Source organism: Hippichthys cyanospilos, chromosome 20, assembly GCF_059441005.1.
Source record: "Hippichthys cyanospilos isolate Australia breed blue-spotted pipefish chromosome 20, RoL_Hcya_1.0, whole genome shotgun sequence".
NCBI lineage: Eukaryota > Metazoa > Chordata > Actinopteri > Syngnathiformes > Syngnathidae > Hippichthys > Hippichthys cyanospilos.
In genome coordinates this window covers 8752154-8768935 of record NC_142388.1, presented here as the reverse complement: position 1 = coordinate 8768935, position 16782 = coordinate 8752154, and the positions used below count along the sequence as shown (strand labels likewise).

General features: G+C 41.2%; 2 protein-coding genes across 3 annotated transcripts; one reads left to right on the top strand and one right to left on the bottom strand.

Moving 5' to 3' along the window:
- Positions 1-1947: 1947 nt before the first annotated feature.
- LOC148407240 (sterile alpha motif domain-containing protein 15-like) lies at positions 1948-5883 on the bottom strand. 2 transcript variants are annotated; one of them, XM_088403741.1, is made up of 5 exons: positions 5779-5835; positions 5090-5152; positions 4849-5026; positions 4681-4779; positions 1948-3350 (listed from the first exon to the last, which is right to left on the bottom strand). In XM_088403741.1, exons 3-5 carry the CDS (start codon positions 4933-4935, stop codon positions 3177-3179), a joined length of 360 nt encoding a protein of 119 aa, XP_088259867.1. In that variant the 5' UTR covers positions 4936-5026; positions 5090-5152; positions 5779-5835; the 3' UTR covers positions 1948-3176. The 2 variants fall into 2 exon arrangements, with proteins under 2 accessions (XP_088259867.1, XP_088259865.1); XM_088403739.1 differs by lacking the exon at positions 5090-5152 and having other exon boundaries at positions 5779-5883.
- Positions 5339-16461, top strand: LOC148407239 (methylmalonate-semialdehyde/malonate-semialdehyde dehydrogenase [acylating], mitochondrial-like). Its single transcript, XM_088403738.1, has 12 exons — positions 5339-5491; positions 5786-5827; positions 7669-7743; positions 8027-8188; positions 8254-8332; positions 10905-11207; positions 11280-11401; positions 11978-12167; positions 12235-12416; positions 14072-14251; positions 15087-15185; positions 15265-16461. The coding sequence occupies exons 1-12, from the start codon at positions 5456-5458 to the stop codon at positions 15367-15369; spliced, it is 1575 nt and encodes a 524-aa protein (XP_088259864.1). The 5' UTR covers positions 5339-5455; the 3' UTR covers positions 15370-16461.
- Positions 16462-16782: the final 321 nt, after the last annotated feature.

Below are 16782 nucleotides of genomic sequence, written 5' to 3'. Positions count from 1 at the left end.
TTTCAGAAATTCAGCCCTCCGCACCTGTTCTGCTCTTCAAGAAGAAATTGTTTCTATCGTGACAGGAAACGTCCCACGTTTGAAATCGACAAGAAGTCAGCCATTTTGTTTTGAAGCTGTAAATTCCAGGGTTTGACCAACTCCTACCATAGGCCCAAACCGGCCCAACTGGGAAGCAGGTGTCTTAGACAGATGGGCAACGGTAGAAGCTTTAATGTTTAATTAGTTAAGGGATAGCCCTAATTGAATAGGATGCGATGAAGTATATGATGTTATTTCTGGGCGTTCGTGCATCTGCTCCAATCACAGTGCAGCGCAGATCAGTCGTTGAATAAATGTTGACTTGGCTGAAACTTAAAGCTCCCCTGTGAATCTGTTGGCACGCAACGCCAACCTCCCTCTCCCCCCCGGTCCGCATTTCATACCTTCAAGTCAACTTTATTTATCCAGCCCTTAATCACAAAAGCGTCCCGAAGGAGTGAATCTAAATCGAAGGAAAGGAAAACCGTAGAAAAGAAAAGTGTATCACGGAAGGGAGAAGTGGCAGTAAAACAGGCCAAAATCTAAATAAATGCAATGTTAAAATCATCAATGAAAATTATTTAACCGTATTGATGAATCGATGCAACACTAAGACCGGTTTCGTATCGCAAAGCAAAATTTGGCATGTCTATTATGATTAGACGCTTAGTTTCAGTGGCATGTGCGAAAATACACCTGAGGTCTCCCATTTTGGTTTTTAAAGCAAAGATTTGATGGCAGTTTTGGCAATAGACAGGTGCAAAGATTTTGATCGACCAAATTTATATCAATACTACTCAGCTTGCTGACACCACATGCAAATGTGAATATAACTTTGAAACAAAGGTTGTAGTTTAAGAAAAAAATAATTCCATGAACATTGTACGTACACACGCATGCTTCTAGCAGTTTTCAGCATGAAGGATTTCTATCCTTAATCAATAGTTTGATCCAAACGCAGCAGCGGCTCAATAAGAGCTCTAGTTAGGTCATCTTGGCTAGAGCTTTATTGACCACTTCATTAGGTACACTGCTGGGTTTTTTTTTTGTTTTTTAATTGAGTGGTGGTTGCCATGGATGTCAAGATGAGGTCTTAGAATATGCAAAAAAAAGATTCCCGATCTTACTTTTATGGCATTTATTGTATCTCAACAGCGTGTTTGTACTATTATTTGATCTCAAAAGGTACAGTTGAATGGTTAGGTGTCACCTCGGTAACATTTTTGCTCTATCGTCATCCGAATTTGATCATGTGATTGCAAGCTGAGCCATGATTGGTTGTTAGCCAAGCCCTGAGCAACGATGATGAAACAAGTGGTAAAATGGCCGCTCTGACATGGATAACAATGTGGCTTTTTCTACGTAGTTTAAATTCCACAGACACAAAATTAATCAGAATGACTTGTTTGGATTTGGGGCTCGTATTGAAAATATAACTGTCAAAAATTTTGCTTTAAGTGACTTCCCCTGCGAATAAGTCAAATGGTTCACTGCCGCTGACAGCGACATTCATCAAATCCATTTTGACAGGCTGTCAATGGAATTCTACCATCAGTGTTTGTGTTTTGGCCGCCTTCAATTTGATCCGGTTTCAGAACACGGTCGCGCCCGAAGGATGTCGTCACCGGGCCGCTACCCTCAAAGCTTGCTTGACTTTCGTCGCGTACAATGTCTTTTTTGGCCTTGGAAAGTTAAGTCGTTACCTTACAGAGTCCAATTAGCAGGCTCTACCGGGCACATTAAGAGTACGATGGTTTGTCCCTGGAGGGCTGCTACTTTTGTATCCTTGACTTTGACATCACTTTGAACCGTACCTCAACTTTGTATGGCCTGCTAGTTACATACTATTACCTTGAAGTCCAATTATTAGCCTTCCCGAGTGTAGGAAGACATCTAACGTGTACCTGCTAGTCAGAGACCCAGCGGGGCACTTAGGTCATGTTTATTTCAAACAATATCTCATGTATTTGATTACACAGCATATTGTAATAGCAGCACTTTGCAGCGGCTGTAATTACAACAGGCAGGCGCTCGGCGGGCGGGAAGTGTGAATGTCAGAACCCGCGTGTGAGTGAGTCACTGGGACAGTTGGCGGGCAGAAAATTGCATTGACACATCCTGTGCCTCCATAACACACAAGATAGAGTGGCCGTCGCTATACCGTGGTGCTGCGCAACCTGGTTTTATCGTACGTTTTCTGTTTGGGACTGTTAGCGTCTCGCTATTGCAACATTGAAGTCATGCAGTGCCAGTTTTTTTTTCCAGATTCTCATTGATCGTAATCCTTTTGAGGTATTTTGTCCAATCCTTTGATTTTTACAGAAATTTATGGTGGTAAAATTTCAGCTCCCTTGTGTTCTCATTCAATGCTTTCACTTTGATGTGATGTGTTTTTTAACCTTTTGGTTAACAAAGGTTAAAAAAAAAAAAGTGTAAAAACTGTAAATAAGTACATGGGATTGAATGCCTGACTCCCTAAAGACGTGCAAATGTCTTTAGGAATATCTGAGTTTATAATTATTTTCACCATACTTTTTTCAGTATACAGTACTTATCAAGGTTATTATTGTTGATGCCAAATAAAAAAAAAAATCTAATTAAAATGGGAAAAATTGGAATGAGTGCTTGTACAAAGAAATCTATATTAGATATAGATTCTATATTTAATCTATATACTGTATTTACAAAAGTGCTTAATTCATTGAAAACTTTATACATCTCAAAGCATCACTTTAAAACAGAGGTGTCAAACTCATTTTTGCCGCGGGCCATTTTGTAGCGAGAACTTCCTTCATTGGGCCGATAAGTTGAGGAAACCAAGTCGATTTGAAATTGTCTCATAGTATTATTACTGTACACAGCAAATTGATGGCTGAGTTGTTTTGAAATCAGAAGTAAAGCAGTCTCGTTTGTTCATTTATTGTTTACATGACTGTAACGGAACAAAAAATCTCAACTTTATTTTTCATTATACACGACAAGCTAAAGTTTTGGAACAGAGTTTCGCAAGGGTAATGGAAACTTACAAGATTTGCTTTTGCGGGCCACATAAAATGACGTGACGGGCCGGATTTGGCCCCCGGGCCTCGAGTTTGACACCTGTGCTTTAAAATCTGTAACTGTCATTCGCAATACACACATTTTTTTTTTTGTTATCAGTGGCTGATGTCTTCCAAGAGCTGCTCAGGGGTGAGCGCGTCAGACTTCACACCCGTGCGACTCTTCATCTCCAGGAAGAGGCCCTCCATGTCCCGTGGCGGGTCGGCGATGCTGCGACTCCACAGGACCTCTGTGATGCCCAGCAGCTGGCGCACACGTGCCGCGATGGCCTACAGAGTGCACAGCAGGTGAGTACATCAAGTTGGACAAGTTGGATGGGAGTCCTTTGATACACGCCGAACTTTTTGTTTGGTGCTCAAGTCCCGCCGAGAGTTCCGACTGTTTCGTCTTTTCAGAGGAAGATGAAGGAGCGCGAGTGCGTGCGTATTGAGTAAAATAGTCCTTCATTATCTGTTTGCACCTGCTTCCGCCTTGATGCTGACACGCTAGAGCAGACGCACTGAGCTAATTTTGCTGTTATCTCAGACACAAAGATGCGGGAACAACAGCTTTATATTTTTCTTTACTTCATATGTTTGATTATATTTGCAAGTAATGAGAGCCCATACAAGAGATGTTTAAATTGACATGCATGACATTGATAATAATGGTCACGTTTGACCTTAATGGTGAAGTCGATGCATCCGTGTATCGTTATGTCAATATCTCATAGAACAGAATTGGCAATAAAGAGAAATTAGCACCTATTTGTGGTAAAGCAGTGGTTCTCAAATATTGTCTACACCCAAGTATTCCCTTACCAGCACAAATTATTTTTGGATCGAAAAAACAAGTGCTGTGCCATCAGTGTCTGTTTTACCAAACTTTCAATTACATTTGTATTGGTACCTCGAAACAGCAACTCCAAAAGAGCAACTGCATATCACCATCAGTTTTAAGCTAGAAAATCAATGCACATTTGCACATTTACATAAACATAACAAAAGCATCAAACTTTTTGCAAGAGTCACTGTAATACTTCAATAGTACGTTGCCTAATATTCCAATCAATTTGCTCTTAACTTGAAAAGAAAAATACACTGTTCTTAACGCATAAAAAAAAAAAAAAAATGCTGATACTCGCAGAAACCCCCACGTACACCCTTAAGTACCTTCATGTTCCCCCGCGGGTACTCGTGCCTTTGTGATACCATCATGCGTCAACCTTATCACAACTGATATCGCGAGAAAGAAATGCATTTGTCAAGCTCCACTTTATTGAAAAGGTGTAGCCGTACAGTACTGCAATCTTTGTTGGCCTATGCTGCATCAGACGGAGAACTATTTCCATATTTTGATATGCGTATTCAGCTTTAACAGAAGGGTATTAAATTAATCAACCTAAAGTGAGTGTAAGCCATTGTGTAGGTGTAACCTAATTAAGTGGCCAATGAATGCGTGTGAGTCAGTCATCTAGTAATGCTGCACACTGTTAATTAATTCAAACCAAGGCGCACATAGAGAACAAGTGTTTGACAAAACAGATGGCATAACTGGGTATAGAATTGCACAGTCTCTTTAACCTTTTCATATTTGAAGTTTGTGAGCAGCATTGACTACCTGCATGTGTTTAAAATCTGTGATTCCGAGTCTGGGCATGTGGACACAATCCACAAAGATCAGCTTCCTGCCCGTGACACAGTTCTCCGTGAAGCACGGCTGCAATGAAAACCGTTTCAGTGATTATGATCATTATAGTTGTTACCCTGGATTACAATATCAACCTACTTTATATTGTGGGAATCCTATGGACTCAATCCATGTTGCAACGTCCTCACAACTCCACTGCAGGAACTCCAGGTTGCGTGTACCCATGTTGCCATGGAAACTGGAGCTTGACCACTCGAGTGTTTAGTTTGATTTTGGTTTCTTCCTTAAGCTTGTCTCAAAACGACCTGCGACGCGTCTACAAAAAAATCGATTTAATAAACTCAAAATACCTTGACTTGTTTGACGTTGCCGCATAGACCTCTTGACATGTGTTGACGCATGCGTTCCCGAGAGGTTTGAACCAGAGACAAGTTCAACTCCGCTGACGAGAAGATATTAAACCAATTAGATTCGAGAAAATTAGGGCGGCTGTTAAATACTGCCTGAGGATTGGCTCTCTGTTTAAATGTCCCTCCTAACAAGGAAGTGTAACCACAACCGACTACCAAAACACGTGGAGCTATGGGAGCCACAAACATTAAGCAATCCTATTGGTTTATAGATCGCAGGTCAGCCTTCCAGCCCCACCCCCCCGCCCTCTAGTTTTGCTAGGGGACGTTTTTTGACTGTTCCGTGTTCAGTGGTGGGCTCTGGAAGGACTAAAACAGTAAACTTACTTTGCACAATGGCAGCAATACTTCGCTCCGCGCTGAATAAAAAGGTAACGCATACAAACAGCGTTAAAACGGTCATATTCTGGGCGAGTGGGACGCTAGCTGGCTACGTGGCTAGCTTGTAGCACGCGTCGGTACTGATCACTGTTTGCAGCTGGGACTTGTTCGGTCGGTTTAAATCCGGTTCTGGACTTGTCGTTATTTGCTTTGCATAAAACAATAACTCAAATTGAGTGTTTAGAATAAAGTTGTTTAAAGTTGCTAACAAGAACACGATGTTATGTCTTTAATATGAAACAGAAAGACAAGTAAAATGTTCAATTTTTTGGACTACCTTCCAGGCATCCTTCGTGCAGCTGGGCCGTATGCGCTACTCATCTGTGGTAAGAAATAATCTCGCAACGTGCAGCTTTTATAACTCCCCGACGCGTAACAGCACACAGACGTCAACCATTAACGTGACACTCACGTCACTTTTTCTTTTAAGTGCAAAGAAACTTGTACAATGTATTGTCAAGTGTGTTCAACTAGTGAGTGCAAACCCATCCATTCATAAGAGTCTGGGAGTTTGTCATAAATGTGCAAGTTTCAAGAGTTAACCTGCAAACGTGTCCCAGGTTATTGTGGCAAAAATTGAACGCATCATACAACCTTGCTTAAATCCAACATGTAGTTGCAAAATATCGTTTTTGTTCTCATAATCTGGCCTTGCATAATTATCTGTGTATTCTGCCTCGCGCTTGAATTTCAAGGTTTTGGATCTCTGCATTGTTGTGTTAGAACACTGCCTTCCTCCAACATTCTGAAGACATGCGCGTCAGTCTCATTGAAATGTAAAATGCCTAAAAGGATGTCCCTAAAATTACTGTCCACTTCTTTTCCAATTTCGTTTCAGGTGTCATTCAAACAGATGTGACACCATCAGCATTTGACAGTCTATAAGAGCATTTCATTCCTTTGCCTGTGGTTTGCCAAATGATATTGGAGCAGTGTTGCAAAACTGCTGCCCAAATGCCTTTTCATCTAGGATTACATTTCAGCCCAGTTTAATGATCTTATGATCCTGGCACAGCTCAGTCGGGTAGTACAATTTAAGCTATCCATTGCAACTTTATCAAAACAGGATATAGAGTATTCTGAGCTAACTCTGACTTTATTCAGTGGGTGCTTCAGAGAATCAAATGCTTTACCGATATCGATATCAGGTTGTTGTGCTTCACGGTCTTCTTGAAGACTTTAAACAGTCTGAAGTCACTGTGGCAAAATCCTTATCACTACATGAAGCTGAATCAAATTATTTTTGATTTGAAGTCTGGTTGCAGCCCTCCTGAAATGGCTTTGCGCAAACTGCTCTCAGAGTTCAGTGTTTTCATCAGTGGTGGTGCAGCAGGAGAGGGCCTGCTTCTTTGTGGGCTGCGATCACCATAAAGCTTCTCAAACCAAAATCAAGGACAGAAAACCTTTGGCCAAGTGGCACATTTTGAATTACTGTATTTGTGTCGATGGGTGAACTGTGCAGGGGAATGATATGCTTAAAAAAAAAAAAAAGAAAAAAAGACTCAGTTGTGAGATGCTGATAGCCTCTCGGCTGATAAATGATCTCTAAATCAAAAGAAAGAAAAGAGTGCATTGAATGGACCCCTCCTCTTGCCCAATCAGCTCAGGCTAGGGCACTCAAATTAAGGTATGAGTACCCAGGGATTATGTGAAGGCTTTTCAGGTGGTAGGTGAGATTTTTAACAGGGTTTTTACAGGTATCAGCAACAGTGTGTTTTCAAATTAGGAGCACATTAATTGGAAGAGAAAGCAAGATTTTGTATATAAATTATTGTAACTTATGTCTCTATGTTATTAAGTTTTATGTGAATGTGCATTATCATTCGAGCCGTGACACGAGCCAGAAATAAAACAGCACTGTCTTTTTTTCATCCCCCAAAACTTTTGCGGGGTGTATGGGACGTTTGTCCGAAAAAATATTTCACAGCGGGTAGGTCATCGAAAAATGGCTGAGCACCACTGCGCTAAGGCTCCAGCAATCATGCACCCAATCAAAACACGAGCTGCAGAAACTACAAGGATGGATTAACTGCCTAACTTATAATTCACTAAAGCTCTTATGTAAGCGCTGCAGTCAATAAGAATGCCTTTATAAAGCTAATGTTCCAAAGAAAGTATCCACGGAGAGCGTACTTCATTTGACCGCGTATTTGTGTGACCCCCGTAGCCCACCACCAAGCTGTTCATCGACGGCAAGTTCGTGGAATCCAACACATCAGAATGGCTTGACATTCACAACCCTGTGAGTATTTATAGATGCATACGCTGCCTTTGTTGTGCTATTAAGGGAAGTTTGAGGAGATAAAAGAAGTACTACGGATACATAAGATATCCCAGGCCTCAGCAACATTGTGGCGAGCTTATGATAGCTCGTAAATATGCGAGTCAAATTTACAACCTTGTAAAAGGACCAGAAAAACATTTTGCTGTAAATGTTAATGCATGAGCTGAAGTAACGACTTCACCGCATCGGGCTCAGTCGGCGCGTCTGAACGGACTGTCTCCGCTCGCCGCCACCCTCGCAGGCCACTAATGAGGTGGTGGGCCGCGTTCCCAAAGCCACCCAGACGGAGATGCTGGCCGCCGCGGAGTCCTGCTCCCGCGCGTTCCGCTCCTGGTCGGAGACGTCCATCCTCAGCCGCCAGCAGATCTTCCTACGCTACCAGCAGCTCATCAAAGACAACATTGTAAGTCGTGTTTTACACGTTGTGATTGCGTTTTGGTTAACCTCGTCTTTTTTTTTTCTTTGTAGAAAGAGCTGGCTAAGGTGATCACACTGGAACAAGGGAAAACTCTGGCAGATGCCGAAGGCGACGTATTCAGAGGACTGCGTGAGTAAAAGTCACAAGGATTTTCACGAAAACAAATCTCCACTTTGGGATCAAGCTACAAACGCCAATAAAATGTGTTTGCAATCATGCAAACTCCTCTTAAAGTTGATGCTAAAGCTCGATAACCTGTAAGGCCATTCAAAATCATTTAAAACCGGAAACGCACTATTTACTGAAAGATATTTGAGTGAAGTGGCACTATTGTTTACCTGATTTGTGTAAAGCCTCTTCAATGTCTTGAAAAGCAAAATAGTCAAGTGGAGTCTTTGGGGAATATAGCCACTTGAAAGAAAAATATCAAAAAAACAGGTGTGAGAAGCTCTATTTGTAGAAACGAGGAAAAGTGAACTATTAAGTAAATTTAATACATTTTATGTACACTTAGATATAGATTATGAAATGATTAATGAATTGAATATGGTGAAACTTAATCTACAAAACAATAAGGCCATTTTAGCCATTCAATTTACCGCCATTAACATAGACATTTAAAATCCAATTTTGCTAGGCTGGCAAAACGTCATTGTATAGTTAAAAAAAAAAAAACATGGTCCCACGCACTGCAGAGCCAAGTCTTCAAAAAATCCGGGTGCAGAAAAGTCTAATTTAAAGCAATGGCAAATCAAGGACAACGTTACATTTATATTTAAAACCATACAGTTATACATAGCGACGGAACAATAAAAATCCCGGTATGCATGCCAAGCCAACAGATGGCACCGCCACCTCTGAAATCGTAAGGCCACTCTACCTAGCTAATGAGAAATCTGAAAAAACGAAAAGCCAATTGAGAACGCTCGGACTTGAAAAGAAACACAAGAAGTTAGTGCCTTTTCAGTGCAACGTTACATCGATTTAAGTCACAGTTTGCATATTGACAAAATACCAAAAATGAGACCGGAACAAGGAAATGAGGTGTTATTGATCAATTTAAAAGTCCCCCCGGGGTAAGTGTTTTTCTTGACTTTCTGGTGTTATTCATCTTCATGGATTGATGTGTTTCCAGTAAAGACAGCTGCACAGTGGATTGCGGCGCAAGGTTTCCTAAGCGTCCCAGTGAGCTTTTTATGTGCGTCGTCTCCGGATTGATCGCTGCTGGCCGCTTAATGGGCCGCGATAAAAACACAATTTCGCTCCCTCCTTCTTGCTCGCTTTCGCTCTCTGTTTTTTTCTGTTAACGGAAACAGAAATCCGCCTCCGACTGTGTTACGCGCTCATCCACAGTAAAAACGCAGCTTCAGCTAATGTGGACACTGGCTGAATGTTCTGGAACAGGATGACTCGACAAACTTTTTTTGGTACCGTTTTGTCCAATTATTCCAAAAATCGTCTCAAAAATTAAAATAATACTAAAACCCTGGGGGCATGCAAAGGGGGGCTGAAGACCCCCCCCCCCCCCCCCCCCCTTCCTTTCGAGCGAGTGGACAACTTTCATGAACTGGCCTGAAATTGGGTGTTTATGAGGATGTGCAGATAAAGTTCAGAAACACACACTAAAAGTTGAACAGAAGGTTGGCCGATTTGCTGTCAAGCCATTTTGCGTGAAAATTTTACAAATTCCTCCTAGACAATTGCGTATATATTATTTTATGTATTTCCTGGCCTCATGAGGCTAAATCAACACAGGCTATTAATCTCTGTCTGTTTCCGTCACTGCTGTGGAGTAATTAATATCGGCTTGCCAAAGTGTTGCTCGGCGCAGCTCCCGCCGCCAAAGTAACGAACGGCGTTCCATTATCAGCGGAAAGACAGGCGGCGGTGCATGCAGGTGCGCCGCCAGGTTGAGGATTTACTAGCGCGCCGTTTACACCTCGCTTTCACGAGCTGTGTTTTCACGTTTTACCCAGGGGCAAGCCACGGCTTCAGAAACTACCGCGAGAGGAAGCAAGCAGAATGTACAGTTTTGTTAACGGCTTTGCGGAGTGTTTATAACATCGTTTGTCTGTTTACACGTGTTGTTAATTAAAGTACGGTATAACTCTGAGGTTAGGCCTATCAAAATGAGTCGGTAAAATTGGCTAGAAGATCTGCATCTGGGTCGTTCCATGCTAAATCACCCGATAGATTTAACCAAGCCGATTAAATTGTACTTGTTGATAGAGATGGCACTAAATGGCAAATTTTAGGCCAGTCAAAGCCAGGGTTTAGATTCTAAACCCTGGCTTTGACTGACCTAAAATGTCAAAATTCTGAAAGCCTTAGCTTCTAAACTTTAGAAGCTAAGGCTTTCAGAATTTTGATATTCTCTGCAAGAACGTGCTTGCGGCCTTCTTTTGAACCTTTTTATCTCAGCAACTACCGTAAATCATGTATCATTTGAAAGAGCGTTTAACAAGGGATCCAGATTACCAATCATTTAGATTAGCACTTATTTTAGTAACTTGACCTTTTGATCCATAATTTGCCCTTGAAATTGATTTGAACCTCGGCATCTCACATGTTCTTTCAGAGGAGGGAAAAAGTACTAAAATCATGTTATTTATTTGTCAGCTGACCTGTATTAATGAAAGCCTTGGCGATCGGCCCTCGTTCGTTTGAATCATGTTGTCGTTTTATTGCCGTTGTCCGGCAGAGGTGGTGGAGCACGCCTGCAGCGTCACCTCGCTGATGCTGGGCGAGACGCTGCCGTCCATCACCAAAGACATGGACACGTACACCTACCGCCTGCCCATCGGCGTGTGCGCCGGCATCGCCCCCTTCAACTTCCCCGCCATGATCCCGCTGTGGATGTTCCCCATCGGCATGGTTTGCGGCAACACCTACCTGATGAAGCCGTCGGAACGCGTGCCCGGATGCACCATGCTGCTGGCCAAGATGCTGCAAGACGCCGGAGCGCCCGACGGCACGCTCAACATCATCCACGGGCAGCACGCCGGTCAGCGCCGTGATTAATGCGGGCGGCGTCCGTTCCGGGAACCGTGTCGAACTTTGCCTGTTTTGAACGCAGCCGTCAACTTCATCTGCGACCATCCCGCCATCAAAGCCATCAGCTTCGTGGGATCCAACCAGGCCGGGGAGTACATCTACGAAAGAGGCTCCAAGAACGGGAAGAGGGTGCAGTCCAACATGGTACACCTTATCTTAACCATTAATACGCAGACTTGTTGCTTTTTATAGTGTGGGAATTGAAATGATTTTTCATCCCATTTTTAAAGTAGTTGTTGCACAAATAATCTTAATCGTAATTCGATGTGAAAAATAATTACTAGGAAATGTAATTTCCGAATAAACTGTAAAATTTTGAAGAAGACTTCGTATAAAATTCTGAGGATTTCAAATTAAAAGAAGATTTCTAAACAATTATCAAAGTAACAATTGGGTTTGGGCTTATTGGCCTTTGAACAACTCGTAAACCTGAATACATGGTAACAAAAACCATTCATATGTTAAAGCGTGAAATGGTGATGTGTGTATAAATCACTAATTTAAATCAAATTTGTTAACGTACGCGTGAACATTTTCCCTTTTAGTTTTTGCTCTCGTATTTTGTTTATGCACTTTTGCTTTTAACAGTCACATTAGCAAACATATTGTCACACTAAAAACTTCAATAATGTCATCAGAAAAGTGAAGCCTTGCTGAAGCTTTTTTTTTTTTTTTTTTTTTTTGTCTTTCACATTTGATCGCCTGTCTCGTCCGACCCAGGGTGCCAAAAATCACGGCGTGGTGATGCCGGACGCCAACAAGGAGAACACCATCAACCAGCTGGTGGGCGCGGCTTTCGGAGCAGCCGGCCAGCGCTGCATGGCTCTCTCCACCGCCATCTTTGTGGGCGAGTCTCGCGAGTGGCTCCCGGAATTGGTGGAGCGCTCCAAATCGCTGCGCGTCAACGCAGGTAACCGCGATACATTGCCTTCGCTTTGCCTTACGTGCTTGCGGATTAACGACGGCTGAATATGAAGGCGATCAGCCCGGCGCCGACGTGGGACCGCTCATCTCTCCCGAGGCCAAGGCCCGAGTGGAGTCCCTCATTCAAAGCGGCGTCAATGAGGGCGCCAAGCTACTGCTGGACGGCAGGAACGTCAACGTCAAAGGTTACGAAAACGGCAATTTCGTGGGACCCACCATCATAGGCGGCGTCACGGTGAGCCTTTTCTCAGAATATGCTGTTAATTTGTTTCGATTACCTTTTCACGGCGCGCTCATTGAAAAACCCATTTTATTAAAATAGGCTGGTCCCTTGTTTTTATCAGGATTGACTGGCACTTTAAATCGACGGAAAATCCAAATTGCAAACCCTACTATTGATGGCAAAATACCGTATTTCTCCGTGTACAACTTGACTTTTTTTTTTCCTCATTTTCAATCCTCATTGGGGGATCGACATTTACCCCAAACCAGACTAATTTTTATATTAATAATATTAATTTAAATGTGAAATGAGTAATATGATCTAAAACTGCAAACCCTACTATTGATGGCAAAATACCGTATTTCTCCGTGTACAACTTGACTTTTTTTTTCCTCATTTTCAATCCTCATTGGGGGATCGACATTTACCCAAAACCAGACTTATTTTTATATTAATAATATTAATTTAAATGTGAAATAAGTAATATGATGTCATTTAAATTATAATATAATATACCTCTAATTATATATAGCATGCATTTTAGCGCATTTGCACTTTCAAATGCACTTTCATCAAGCGCCGCCTTATTGCCTCTTTGTTGTCAACAAGGCTGCTTAATACTTGTAATAATTTAATAATAATAATTTTAATAATAATTTTTCCGGAAGACTCTGACCCATTATGAAAAGGAAAAGACAGCTTGACTTGTTTGTTCAAGACAAAAATGTGAGTGCAGTTTTTTTTCTACCTTGAGTTCAGTCTCTTATGTAAATCATCAAATTAGTACCAAGTACAAACATGTGGAACCTTAACCTTCCGAGTGAAGGAGAAGGAGACTAAACGTCAGAAAACAATACAGTACAAACTAAATGGAGGAAAACTATACAAAGTTAATGGAAGAAAATGTTAGTATACAAGTTCTTAAAGTTCAAAATGGCTTGCTGGTCCATGGGCGGTGTTTGGTGGCAGGTAGAGAACCTTGATGAATGAAAATTCTACCAGGATATCATCCTTGAGGCCAGGAGGGTGAGCGGGGACTTTATCTAGCGCCAGCAGACATTTCAGAGGGAATGGCTTCCCTGACAGATATTGCTTCATGGCCGGACCGAAACACAGATTGGGCCACTCTACGAAAAATGCCTCATTACCCAAGCGGCCACATTCGCTCTAAGAGAGCAGAATTAATCTACGCTCGGCAGGGCGCTGATAAAAATTTTCGTACGTCGAAAAATGTTTTCATATGGATTGGGCGAAAAACTGCTTCATTTTACACTCTTACGCATATCAATATCAATATGTTCGGTTCAAAAGATATTGAATCGTGACACTCCTACTAAAATGTCGTGTAAAACGACGAAAATCCCTCGCATGGCGCTTTGCAAAAAGCAAGAAAAAAGTCCTAACTTGAACGATTGTTTCCTTTTCGCTGTGAGTGAGGTATTCATTCAGACAGAACATTGAATCCATAATAAAAGAAAGTTCCACCGCATTGGAGTGTTCTCTCACAGCTGTTAAGCCTTGTCCCCCCGCTGAGCTCATATCCCGAGGAAGCTGATAAAATACGCTTTTTTTTTCCTTCCACGTTTTCACCGAAGCGTTAAAAGTTTGAACTTTTAAGGAGCTGCAGGCGGCGAGATGATATTTATTACGTTTAATGATGTCTCCAGCCGGACATGACATGCTACAAGGAGGAGATCTTCGGGCCGGTTTTGGTGGTCCTGGAGGCCGACGACTTGGATGACGCCATCTCCCTCATCAACAGCAACCCCTACGGCAACGGCACCGCCATATTCACCTCCAACGGCGCCACGGCACGCAAATATACGCACGAGGTGGACGTGGGCCAGGTGAGGTTGCCGTTTCACTTCCTTGGCTGTTGGTGGGAATATTTAGACTTTTTTTAATCAAGCAAAAAATATTTGATTGCATTGTTGCATTCTTTTTTTAATAAGTTGGACTTTTTGAACACCATTCTACGGTTTCGTTTTTAAATGGAGTTATAGTGTTTGATGTCATCAAATACTCACACTATACCGCACAGAAAAAAACAAAAAAAAATCTGGGAAAGTAATCCACCTCGATTAAAAAAAAAAACCAATAGTGTAGTTATTACAGTAATGAAATTTACTTTTAAGGTATACTGTATGTTTAACTGTTTTAACAATTTAATTTAGACATTTAAACACAATGAAATACAAAATAAATTGGAGAGAAAAAAAAAACTGATATTTTGTTTTCAATAATTTGTATACATTTTATGATTGTTAAACATGACTTTTTTGGCGTTAAAAAATAGTGTACTTATTACAGTAATAAAGTAGTTTTAAAATATGTTGACTTTCAAATTGTAGGTTATTTACATTTAAATACAATGAACATCAACAATCGACATCAATTTGAATGTTTTATCATAATTGTTTCAAAAACACTTTTTAAAACATTTTTAGTAAATGGTTCTACTCATTACAAAAATATTCTTCGTATAGTAATGAAGTAGTTTTAAGGTTAAAGTGCAACTGTTTTAATAAATAATTTCTTAGATATTTACTTCAAAATACAATCATCAACTAAAATGGTGGAAAAAAAAACAACCTTTTTCTTATAGTTTGTATGAATGTTATTATTTATTAAAAACAATATTATGCGACACGTTTAGTGATAAGAATTTGTGGTTTTCTTCAGATTGGCGTGAACGTTCCTATCCCCGTCCCCCTGCCCATGTTCTCCTTCACCGGCTCCAGAGGCTCCTTCAGGGGAGACACCAACTTCTACGGCAAACAGGTCCGAAACCTTCAAATGAGTACCACGCATTCGCCGCTCAAAAAGAGATTCGTCCACTTCAAAACATTTTTTCGTGTAGGGCATCCAGTTCTACACGCAGATCAAGACAGTGACGTCGCAATGGAAAGCCGAGGACGCCACCGTGACGAGCCCGGCTGTTACCATGCCGACCATGGGACGCTAAACCCCCAGCGCTGCCTTCGGTGACTTTGACATGTGCCTTAAAAAAAACATGGCGGAGGACTGGTGGAAGGCTGCTGTTTTTTTTCTTCTTTTTTTAATATAGAATATTGATTCTGTAGGGTTTTTTTTTTAAAAGACTGGTAAACAAACAAATCATCGTCCACACTCGCCTCAGTCTTGTCGGTCCTCAGTGTTATTGTGTCACAAGTTCAATCCTTTTCGTAATGATTTCTACTGTCATTCATTTTAAGCCTGCGGGAGCCATCCAAAGCTCAAGATAGATTGTGTTGAAAAACGCCTTTGTCCCCTACTTATTATCTTACATTTTTAATGTTTTGTCACACACATCATCATACAAATGTACATAGTCAAAGAGAACCAGAAAACAAAAAATGTGTTTATGTTGAATTTTCACTGACGAAAACACAATCATCGACATGACACTGAAGAGTTTTCAAACATGAGACTTTTTAAAAGTTTTGCTAAAACTGATGGCTAAACATTTATCCTCTGAATTTCCTGATAGAGCAGAATTCACGGTTCCGTTAGCCATATCGAGTCATCCAGGTCATGAAGGAGCAAAGCAGCTCCAGACTATCTCGCCACTACAAAAATCATGGTTGACTCCTGTTATTTTGTTATTGTTGTCGTTTCATTTTTTTACATTGTGTTACACTTGCGTCCTAACAAAACACACTCCTTTGTTTTATCAGTCCATAGATTATTCTCCCAAATTTTGGGGGACATAAGATGTGATTTGCAGACGTAGGACAGCCCTTTGTTCTTTCTCTTTTGCCTTTTTACATTTGTTTGGTAATCTTAAAACATCATAAACAGTAAGGAAACTATGCCAAAACATAAGAGTTTAAGGAGGCAAAAACTTTTGAATGGTACTTTTTACACGTCTTCCACCAACGAGAGCTTCACAGCAAATACATTTAATGATAGATATATCGGTTTACTTGTGTTCCCAAACTAAACGTGACAGCACACTTTCATCTGTGATACTTTATACTCTGTGTAGGGCCCAAAGCTGTCTGCTCTGTGTCAGATTAAAGTTTTATGGCAATAAATTGCAGCGGTTTACTTGGTATTCTTGATCTGTTGTCTGTTTCTGTTTGGAAAGCCTTTCTTCAACAGTCTACAGCGGATGATCCCGTACATTTCCAGAGCTCGCACAATTTTAACGGCCAAGAGCTACAAAGGCAAATTTGTGCTGACATTATCCCGTCTACATGACTTAATTTGCAATTGAAGCGAGTGTTTTTAACAATACAATAATTATGAAAACCATCCATCGATTCAGCACTACTGTTCCTCATACAAATCAGGGCTTTAAGCCAAGACAGGGGGCAGGGGGCCATGTTCACCCTGAAACGGTTCCCAGTTTATAACAATAATACTGTACATCATT